Source organism: Fusarium coffeatum (assembly GCF_003316985.1).
Source record: "Fusarium coffeatum strain FIESC_28 chromosome Unknown BRIP53273_contig_86, whole genome shotgun sequence".
In the NCBI taxonomy this organism is placed as follows: domain Eukaryota; kingdom Fungi; phylum Ascomycota; class Sordariomycetes; order Hypocreales; family Nectriaceae; genus Fusarium; species Fusarium coffeatum.
In genome coordinates this window covers 14477-25649 of record NW_022157881.1, presented here as the reverse complement: position 1 = coordinate 25649, position 11173 = coordinate 14477, and the positions used below count along the sequence as shown (strand labels likewise).

At 49.9% G+C, this 11173-nt stretch overlaps 3 protein-coding genes across 3 annotated transcripts; 1 reads left to right on the top strand and 2 right to left on the bottom strand.

The window, feature by feature from the left end:
• Window positions 1–258: 258 nt before the first annotated feature.
• Window positions 259–1087, top strand: FIESC28_04165 (uncharacterized protein; the record flags this gene model as incomplete). Its single annotated transcript, XM_031158312.1, has 3 exons — window positions 259–342; window positions 396–632; window positions 692–1087. The coding sequence occupies 3 exons, from the start codon at window positions 259–261 to the stop codon at window positions 1085–1087; spliced, it is 717 nt and encodes a 238-aa protein (XP_031017617.1).
• A 129-nt stretch (window positions 1088–1216) lies between these two features.
• FIESC28_04164 (uncharacterized protein) lies at window positions 1217–2482 on the bottom strand (the record flags this gene model as incomplete). The annotated part of the gene is made up of 1 exon (XM_031158311.1): window positions 1217–2482. One exon carries the CDS (start codon window positions 2480–2482, stop codon window positions 1217–1219), a length of 1266 nt encoding a protein of 421 aa, XP_031017616.1.
• Window positions 2483–2951: 469 nt separating this feature from the next.
• Window positions 2952–10521, bottom strand: FIESC28_04163 (uncharacterized protein; the record flags this gene model as incomplete). The annotated part of the gene is made up of 2 exons (XM_031158310.1): window positions 2952–3054; window positions 3107–10521. 2 exons carry the CDS (start codon window positions 10519–10521, stop codon window positions 2952–2954), a joined length of 7518 nt encoding a protein of 2505 aa, XP_031017615.1.
• Window positions 10522–11173: the final 652 nt, after the last annotated feature.

The window sequence follows — 11173 nt, the reverse complement described above, 5'->3', positions numbered from 1 at the left end:
TGGGGATTAGGTATGGTTTTTGTTTGTAACTTTTAGATGGGTCTCCAGAGGCTCTTTGCAACCAAACCAAAAACCAAAAATTTTGCTGCTGGTCTTATCGATAACGGGACATCAACCAAAACGACAGGCGGTGTGGATATTCTGCCAAGATCCCTACGTAACATGTCCCGCAGGACATCCTAGGCATCCCACCTCAAGCTCCATCGCGGCGCATCCCTTTAGAACATTTGGTAGTTACAAACCAATGCTTAATTCATAATGATTCCAAGACAAGGCTATGCGCCAACTCCTCACAGTTATGTTCCCAACACTCACCTTTCTGCCAGTATAAATCTTGACGAGGTATATACAATTAACTCGACTTACACTGTTACTCAACTAACAACTGAGCGTAGGAAGTCAAGCTCACGAATACCCGTGCCGAGCGCGACCTCCAAGAATCCCTCGCAGAGCTCTTTAGCATTATAATTACACTCGATGAACTTGAAAAGGCCTTCCTTAAAGATGCTGTTCCCGAAGCAGAGTACACGGAAATTTGCGAGCGATCGCTAAGACAGTATAAAGCACTGCTGCAAGATGAGACGATTGCTAGGGAATTTGGCGATCTTGAGGATTTCAAGGCCAAGTGGGATGTATGCTATTCCCCTGCGTCATACTGGAAATTTTACATTGGATACTGACAGTGGTATAGCTTGAAGCACCTCGCGCAACCGAGCGCATTCGTGTCGGCATGCCATCCACAGCCATCGACCGAGCCCCCTCAGTGCCAACTCCCGCCCCCGCCGCAGCTGCCAACAACACCAGCGGTGTTCTCATTCTCGAAGCTACCCAAGAGTTCATCACCTTCCTCGACGCTGTTAAGCTTGGTCTTCTTTCCAAGGACCAACTGCATCCTCTTCTCTCTGATGTCATCCAATCAGTAAATCGAGTTACGGATAAGGACTTTGAGAACCGTGGCAAGATCGTACAATGGCTCATTACCCTTAACCAGATGAGAGCGACCGATGAGCTGAGCGAGCAGCAGGCGCGTGAGCTGGAGCTGGATATTCAACAAGCGTACCAGGGATTTAGAAGGACCTTGACATGAGAAGATATGATGTGACGACCTTTGTATATGTTACTGTTTTTGAGAGCGAAGATGCTTGCGCCAATCTTTACATGGCTATTAGAAGTGGTGTGCCTAGTCTATATACCCATGAACCTTCATTTGATACAATTACACCAGGAATGTCCAGAAGCTGGGGTACACGAACTCTGACTCGAAGATCCGGCGGACCTGTTCGAGTACGAATCTCTCGACCTTGCCAACGTTTTTTAGACTCTGCTTCCCTCCAACTCGTTCTCCGATTTCGCTTTCCACGCGGATTTCCTGTAGGAGACCGCCGACTCTTGGTTTATGATCCTCACTCTTCGCAGCCCCACCAGCACCCTTTGAACCTTCGTCGTTGGGGTCGTCAGGGCCAATAGCTGCAAGTGCATCATCTGGACCGAGGAAACAGAAATGCACACGCTTGCGAATATGTGCCAGCACACCCACGCCGTCGAAGGTCAAGCCTGTGATGTTAAGCTTCAGGGGGATGCCCACGAAACTCGGCATAGGGTAGTCAAGTAAAATCTCCGCTGTAAGGTTCAATCGAATGTCGCCGTTGTAGCGTATCCTGAAAACAGCCTGGACGTCCTCCACGCGGGGTTCCCGTGGTCGTCGTCCTGCCTCCTCTTCTCCCTCTTCTTCTTCGTCATCATCAACAATCGCTGAGCCGCCGAGATGCGTATCTCTTGTTGGTGGTCGTGACGCCTCCACTGACGTAGGCGCAAGTGTAGACACGCTTCCCTTTTCACGCAGACTCTGTAATGGATCGAGGCTGGCCTTGAAGTTATCCACTGATGTGAGACTGCTTTGTGAAGGGTTTCGGGTGTGGCTTGGAGTTCCCCATTCGCGAGCTGGTGTTCCTGGGACGCTCATCCAGTTGGTGTGATGTGCACTTGCAACAGCGGCGAGAGGCGTATGTGTGCCTGTGCCAAGATGGCTTTGGAAGTAACCGCCCAGGCCTGATCCCCCTAGAATTCCTGGTGTTGAAGTTCCCAGAAATGGGCTTCCTAAATCATGGCCCATCATCTCATTTCTCAACACCTCGCCTCTCAACCCACCACCTCTCCTCGTGTTTCCTCCCCACGGTGCAGGACCAGGCCTCATCCTCGCAGGTTCTGGAGGCGGTGGTGGTGGCGACGGCTCCTCGTCACTCTCTTCATCATCCTCATCTAGATCTTCCTCGTAAAAGTCCGGTAATGGATCTGTGATATCCTTGAGCTCGAGCTGCGGAGGAATAGTTCCAAAGTCGAAACCGTGTACTGTTACTGAGCGGATGAATTTTGGTAGTGGAACGGTCTGGAATTTATCGTGGACGAATTCCCGGATGCGCTCAGCGAGAGCGTCACCGTCGGGACCACTCGTGAGTGTCTCCCAGTTTAGTTCAATCGACATTGGAATTTGTTTTCCTGGTTTTTGTCGTTGTCAAGTTTGAGTCCATATGGTTTACTTTGGTAGAAGTGGATGAGATGATGTAGAGGTTCCGTACCTGGCATCCATGGCTAAGTAAGTTTTAGTGGCTTACAGGCGCTGCAGGTCTTACAACGCCCCGAAGCGTCGTGGACCACTTTGAACAAAACTCACAGATAGTCATGGAAATGGTTGCTTAATTCTTGCAGCCAGACATTGAATCTAATCATGATGCATATCTCATAAGACTATTTAATGCAAGTTCAATGTATCGTAAAACGGTATGCTCCCTTGTTGAATGAATGCTCTCGTAAATACCCCCAACGACGCTGATGCTTGCTTTTACATATAACAAAAATGCAACCCCCTTTAACGTTTACAATGGCCGTCATGAACTACATTTATTTTCTTGATTCGTAATTTTCACCTTTTAATGTCCTTCTTTGTATGTTCCTCAGCGAAGCATCTCGGGCTCCTCGAACCTAGCGCGCCCATAGTAATGCGGGTACTGAGGATTGTTGAACAGATGCCAGCAGTTGGGCGCCTGTAAGATATATCTAAACACCAGTCAGTATTCAAACACTTTTGCGAGTATCACCATGTACGTACCTGGCCATAGCCTCTCTGAATCGAGACTTGTACTCCTTGGGACTTGTGACAGTAGGTCGGTTGCGACCACCGCCTGCAAATCCACGATCCTTGATCCAACTTTCAAGCTTCTTGTCCCACGTGTATGTGCGAATGCAATCAATGATACCAACCACAAGCTCCTTGCGAGCCTCGTCAACAGCAATCATAAGAGAATAGTCCATCACGTTCTGTCTTGCCAAGAACAATGTGTCATTCCATACTGAAGCACGGAGGAGCTTCTTCGAATGTTCTCTCGCGAAGAGAGGCGACTCATAAATGTACTCGACCATGTTCTCATCAAGGAGAACCTCATTCTGCTCACCAGTAGATTGAATCTTGCGGTTACGCATGGAACCCTTGAGATCGAAAATTCTTGTTGCGGTGCGATCGTAGAAAAGGTTCTCGGTGATCAGAAGATCCAGCTTGATATCGGTTCCTGTAACAGGGTTCTTGATGAAGACTTGGAAGAAGCCTAGCATCTTGGCAATCACAGATGGCAAATCGTGGAACAAAGCCTCCGCCATGATGTTGAAGTAGCCAGGGGCAAAACGCAAGAAAGCCGAAGTCTCGATGGGAGAAAGAGACTTCAGCACCAGTCGATCATCCAATGTCTTCAGGAATACCGACTTGGTCTTGCCACCCTTGGAATCCCACTTTAGGCATCGCGAGAGTGACTCGACAATACGTTCCGCAACACCGCACTTTCTCCTGAGAGCATCGAATTGTTCTGCATAGAAGATCTTGCAGGTCATTGTGGCAGTGCCTTCTCGGAACTGATACTTGAGATGGGTTCCTGTGACTCGGAGCAAACTCTTCTCCAGGTCTGATTCAGACACCCAGTCGATGCCCTCCGAGGGAAGAGATTTGGGTTCTCCTTCAACACTGCTATCACCCTCTCGTTGCATAATTTCTTGCGCTTCTTTGCGAATATTGCGCAACTTGCCCTTGTAGTCTTCGCTATTGAGAGCGAGCGCAATTACCGAACTTGGCTCATCCTCCCGAACAATGATATCTGAGTCAACAAAGATGTGGTCGCTTGGGTTGACAGGGTATTCGAGTTGGTTCCAGCCGCTTGAACCTCGCTCAGCCCAAAAGTTGGTGAGGTACTTCATCAAGCTCGTCTTTTGATGTTTGGGAAGCTCTAACGGGATTTCGCTTGCGTCTACTGAATCTGCGATCTCCTTGATATCGTGCAGATACTCATCTGGGACCGAGTGCTCAAGATCAGTGGTTCTTTCTTCGTCGTCCGAGAAATTCTGGCTAGTGTTCGCGATGGTATGCTCATCGTTCTCTTCTTTTTCCGTTTTCTCGATCTTTTCGTCATTGTCTTCCTGCTCTCCCTTGCTTTGACACTCTTCATGCTGTTCACATTCCTCGTTCTGCTGAGATGGATTGTCATGTTGCTGTTCTTCCACGCTCGCAGGTGGTTCTGCAGGTGTCAGCGGCTCAGCGATAGGATCCGACCTGTGCTGAGAGTCGGACTTTCGTGAAGCGACGCTGCCAGCTCGTTTGCTAGCTTCACGCTCAGCGACACTCTCTGTGGGAGGACTTGGTTCTTCGAAAGCTTCGTTTACGTCGTCATAAACCTCGACAATAGCCTTTGTAGTGGTTCTAGGTAGCATGGCTCGAGGTTGGCGCATACTTGCGGCACGCTTCTTACGGTCCCGGATACGCTCCTTCTCAAATTCACGACTGAGCTGCTCGAAATGTTTCGCGAGCGTTGAAACCTTGGACTCTCTCTTCTTATGGACGAATCGCGGGATTCCTGAAGCAGTCGCCTTGCCTCGGTCTTTGAGATTCTTCAAACCAAGACGATCAGAGAGCTTCTTATCCACTCTGATCGATCCTTCGGCCGTTGTTGTTGACTCAGGTCCCAGAGACTCAGAAGGCTTTGTCTTGGAGTCCTTGGCACCAAGGCTCTTCCCAATCCCGGACTGTGTCCTGGGCAGTGCACGGGTAGGATGAGAAGTCGACCTCACCATGGGAGGGGAGGTCGCCTGACCAGATTTGCGATTCGGTGCACGCTCGCTAGTAGGGGTAGGTATCGAGGATTGGTTTTGATCTCGCCTCATTTGATCAACTCTTTCTCCCAGAGAAGGTGCTGGAGAAGGCAATGCGTCCATAGGTGACGGGAGTGGCTCAGCGGAGTTGGCTGGAATTGCATCGAAAGGCTTTCCAGGTGCTTTTGGTGTTTGCTCAGGATCAACAGCAAGAGGTGTTTCTTGATCGTCGAAGTCTTCCGAGGCCTCAGCGGGTGGGAAATACTCGGGAAGGGCTTTAGCTGGTGTCGCAGGGGTGCAAGCTAGATCCAATGGCTCAACTCGTTCAATAGCACCCTCTGCAGGAATCTCGATTTTGCCATCTTCATCGGGGATATCTTTGTCATCAATAGGGACATCTTTATCATCGACAGGCTTTGATGAAGCGACACTAGCCTCCATACTGGTGTTATCGGTGTAGTCGGTAGGTTGGGTGCTCTTCCCTTCCTCTTCCGTGAATGTCTGAGAAGGTCGTTCCTCGCTGTCAACCGTTGATGGTGTACCTTCATTTGACGTGAGGGATTCCTTCGACTCATTGTCGGTGAACATCTTCTTCAGTTGCATAATTGTGAGCTGGCGCATATCCTTGTCGCTCAGGAAATCGGATTCAAATTTGGCAAAAGCCTGATCCCATTCGCCAGCCTTTTCAAGCATCTCTCGGACGATACTATTGAAAGGCACCACCTCGTAATACTTTGAGTTGACGTAGATGTCTTGCAGTCTCTTCACAATAAGTGGTTGGTCCTCTTTCGCCTTAGCCGTCAAACGATCAACCTCAGACTTGCACAGATCTGCCTTGTCGGGCAGCACACTGTCGATGCGAATGCACATGAGTCTTGCTCTGACTGAAGTCATGAACTTGGCCCATCGCTCTTCCATTCGGGCAAAGATCTCGTTCTTGAGTTTCAGATCGGTTGCCACCTTCCAAGTGATTCTCGCACGTGGTACAACGATCTCAAGCAGATCGATAGGATCCCAGTGAATGCGAATTCGAGCATCCTGAAGACTGAAATACCGAACATGGTCTCGGTGGTGGTCATGAGGGCAGTCATGCATGTCCTTCATCTTCAGTCCGCGTCCCCAAAAGAGGAGCTCCAAGTATTTGCCGAAAGAATATTTGAAGGTCGCCTCCGACATGGTTCTTTCTTCGGTGTCCTTCTTGCAGATCTTGCAATAAGTCCACATCGTGATGCCGTCAAATTCAGCCATGGAAGAGTTATTTGGCAAGTTCTCAACAAAGACTGTAATTCGAGACTCGTCATGCACATAGGTTCGGTGATGTTCGAGCATCCTGCGTTCGCAGCCATTCGAGGTGCAGACTTGATTCATGGTGTACGCCAGATCCTCGATGTATTGTCCCAGAGTACAGTCAGGGTCCATGCCGGTGTCGATGTGTTGTTCATCGTAGAAATTGATGGCTACCAAAGACGGCTCAGTGCACGGGATCTTGGTTTCAGTGCAGATGACGGAATAAAGAACGACGATGTTCTGATGTGAGTATGGATCGAAAAGGTCGAGGTTGCCCTGGATGTATGTCTCCCACTGGCGTGTTTGGGTCTGGTAATTGTACAAGGCCTTGTCGTACTCAGCATCGTGAACAGCGCGTAGGATCTCCATGATCTGCTGTGGCGCCTTTTGACCGATCGCTTCGACCATCTCAGGTTTGATAAGTTGAAATCGGGGCGGATCTGCCTTTTCAGGGTCACCCTTCTCTTCATAGTAATCGTGATTACGGAGTCTGCGTAGATACAACAATCTCCTCTCCTGCTCACGTGCCTTCATCAAAAGGTAAGGTTGCTTAAACTTGACATACGGCGAAGCGGACAGAATTTTGGTTTCGTACTTCGCCACCATATCACTGTAGTAAGTAGGCATTGGAACATCGTCTGGAACTTGACTAATAGTCTGGTCTGCAGGAGCAAGTTCAGGCTCCTGGAGAGATTTCGAGCCAGTGCGTTCGTGGACCAATTGTCCTGATTGTTCAAGGGAGCCATTGTCATCAGTTTCGGCAATACTAGAGCTGTCCACTGTAGTCTGTGAAGGCTGTTCACTTTCGCTTGCTGGGTGGTTGACCACAACAGAGGGGCCATCTCTAGAGTGATCAATGCTATTGACACTCTGAGACCTAACACTGTCGGTTGGAAGGTGCACAGAATTTGCCATGGAATCGCCACCTTCCGGGAGCTCGATAGACTCATCCCTCAGTAGGCTTGACTCAAGTTTGAGGTTGTAAACAACATAAACCATGAACTCCATGATGTGCTTCACTTTTGAGAGCACCGTGCTATTAGCGCCCCTCAACGCAATTGTACAGCCAAGCTCGGGTGTGCAACCTGATAAAAAGATATATGATTTTTTGCGTCCTGGGTAGTCATTGTTCACAAATGTCCTGACCTCAAAGTTTGCGCATCGTCCAATCTGAACGGGGAGGGCCAGCATATCAAGCGAGGATATAATGTCTGTTTCGGCACATCGTGCGACCGCCTCAATGACTGTGTGCTTAACATTGTATGCCACTGAGATGTTTGCATCCGACAGGTATTGTAACGCCACACCTGATATGCTTTTCTCAACGAGAAGGACCTGAGGGCGAAGATTCGTGATTCGTTGGACCACAACACGTAGAAACTCTTTTTCTTGCTCGATGACGGGCTGCAGGCTCATAAAGTGCTGTTGGTGACGTTGGTACTCGATGGGGAATGTCACAAGCATGACACGAGGATTGGAGATCCTGCGTGGCATGCTCTTCAATGCTAAGTTCTTAGTAAAGACTACACCTGAAATGTAGGCTGTATCGCCAGGCTTGCCTCCCGGAATCCTTTTCAGTTTGACATAATGCCGGATATCCATGTCTTCGCCTTTCGCAACATCAGGGTCCACATCGTCCGTTGCCCGCAAAAGAATAGGAACCAAAGCCTTCTGCCATGCTGGTGGATTTGAGATCTTAGCATCATCCAACAGTTGATGAAGAAGCTTATCAACATGCCTCAAACTCGATGAGTTAAGCTCAACTTTGGGGGCTTTCTTGTGCTGTAAAGAATCACTTCTAGTGATCTGGGTCCCACTGTGATGAGGCGTGTCCAACGCAAAGAGCATTTCAGATGACTGGGATGGCCCCTTGTATACGCCAGAGTATACACCGGACTTGGGGCGCGGCGATGGCAAGTGATGCATACTGCCAACATTGCTAGTGTTGCGTCGCCTTGGTGGTCGTCGATATGCCCCAAGGCTGCCCGGCAGCTCATCAATACCACTTCTGCTTGCGAAGCTCATGCCGCTAATGCTCTTTTCGCCAGCCCTATGACGATATTTCCTATTAGCATTGACATAAGGCGAGAGTTCTGACTTGTCATCGCCGAGGCTTCCAGGCTGCAAGTCGCCTGTCATTGTCGCAAAAAGACTCATCTGTTCGTCTTCGCTCGATTCATCAGACATGTAGTCAGCCAGCTCCGGATCGATGATGTTATCGTCGTGGAAAGCTGGGAACTTTGGCTTCTTAGCACTCTCATCATCAGCGACACGTCGAAATGGCGCTGTCTCCTGCGGTGCAGGTTTGAAACGATTCAGGAATCCGGCATGCTTGGAATGGTGTCTCTTATGACCCGCGGATGAGTGTGGCCTCGCGCTCAGAGATTTGAGCGACCGTGATGAACCAGGTCTACTCAACTGGGGAGCATCTATCTCCAAGATAGCTGCAGCGCGAGACTCGCCAAGGCGACGTGTTGCTGGTATGGCCATCATGGGTGTTATTACAGGCCTTGACACAGGCCTCGAGTCCTCCGATCCTTCTGAGATGACCCCGGACTCATTATCTCGCGGCCTAGGTTGGCTGCCATTACTGGGAGATTTTGCGTGGTTTGAGCCAAAGAACCTTGGCATAAAGGATTGTTCGTCCCCAGAATCATCTGAGCCGCTGCCGTCAAATCGCCTGGTGATAACCTCCAGACATCTTTTGCAAACGCGCAATGAGCCTTGCACACCAAACTTCTCTCCTGATATAACCGTAGTACACTTAGAATCAAAGATGCAGCCACAAGTTCGGCAGTGATGTTTGCGTCGGAATGCACTGAATGGTGTCTGGCAAAGGAAACACTCTTTGACAGTGTCATCTTTCATCCAGAACTCCTTACTCAGAACTTGTTTGCGCATACGGTTAAGCTGAGCGCTGACCTGCTCCGAAGCCTCTTCGCTGCTGGTTACAGTACCGGGTATTCTGAAATCACCAGACGCCATCTTTTGTTGTTTAGGGTTATGAGAAAAAGAATCGTGGCATACTGAATCATGGGCAGAAGTGCTGACGTGGCTAGGCTCTGCGGTACCCCTGTCCAATGAAGAATCTCTCGAATTCTGCCCACCAGGCGATTTTGAACGACTGATTCGGTCAATGACGGCTGGCTTTCTTCTTACACTATCGGGTGACAGTAAAGATGAAGTAACAGAAGGGCTGCGAAGGCTTCGGGTCTGCAGTGTCTGTAATGAGGGTGTACGATGATGGTGGGCGCTTCTAGGGCTCGCCGGGCTCTTAATGCTCTCGTCTATGCTTGAAGTGTCCTCACGTTTCGACCTCGGTGGAAGTTTGCCATCCTTCATATCAAACAGACTGGCTGAGGATTCAGCTGTTGTTAGATGAGCTTGCAAGTCAGCCCTGCTGCTGATGCTCTTCCGACTCGACCCGACACCACCACTGTCCTCGGTGCGTAGAGTGGTATTACTAGGATCTCTATGTACTGTAACAGGAGCAATCGTGGGGTCAGCGGCAATAGAGCTAGGTGCCTTCTTAGAAAAGCTTTGACGGCTCGTAGTGTTGGAGGTTTTATTAGACATGAGGCTGATGCTCGACGGTTTGGATGACTGAGCTTGCGGTCGGGGTTCGATGGTGCCACCGGTTACTTGTGCTGAAGTTCCATCGTTCGGGAGCACTTGTGAGGACGAGGTGGACATAGAGGCACCAGTGTCGGCTCGGTTCAGCGAGCTAATGGAGGCTTTCGAGCCATGATTCGCAGTGATCGAGGTTCGTTTCGAAGACGGCTCTGATCTCTCGGCTCCTGGGAATCCTTCTTGAGGCGATTTTGGAGAACCTCCACCACCCACAGCTTCCCTCAATCGGCTATAAAGACCGCTAAAGCCTTGATGAACGAGATCGCCTGCTATTCCTTTGTTATCAGAGGTAGGTGCGGCTATCGGCGGCGGCGCAAAGTCGTTGAAGGTAGTGAGAGAATCACACTGGCTTGCCGATGTGTGTATTTTATCGAGTGTATGGGCAAGTTGCCCCGTTGTGATCGAGTTGATAGAATCGCGGCGGGTTCGGATGGGGGAAGTTTCCGATGCTACAGAGTCAGCCCTTGGCGGCGCCATATTGACGGTGTAATTATCGTGAGAATCGGCGGGGGCAAAAGTCAACCGATAGAAAGCAAAGCGACTTGAGGGGTATAAAAGTTGGAGTCCGTTATGCGGATAGCTTGGGGTCGTCAACTGAAGGGTCCTATGTGTCTAAGACCCAACGCATGTGACGATGGTCCGCTTCAGGACGCTCAAACAAACGCAACGACCACGGATCGAATGCGAGATATCAACAGCATGGTGAGTCGCGGCTGTTTAAGGCAAATAATCAGACAGGCAGGCCGTTTGTGGATAGATGGAGAAGAGGCGAGAGGAGAAGGTCGATCTTCAGGGTTCGCTGATCGGTGAAGGTTGACAACGGACAAGACTGCACAAAAAGGTTGGGGTCTTGATCAAGACGGGATGGCGCAGGCTAATTCAGACGTTAAAGGCGGATAAGGCAAGAGACAGCAAGCAATATGACGAAAGGGTATCAGCAGGGTGTTGCGGCGCAGAAGAAGATGCCGGCCCGCACAGCTAATCACAGTTGTGCGTCGTCAAAGTCCAAGGTCGAGAACAACCTTTGGGCATCTGAGCTGGATGTAGGATGCGTGATGGCGTCAGACCCTTGCAAGTCAGCGTCCGGGAGCGGGACAGTTTGTTAACGACAGGGGGGTAGCTGGTACAT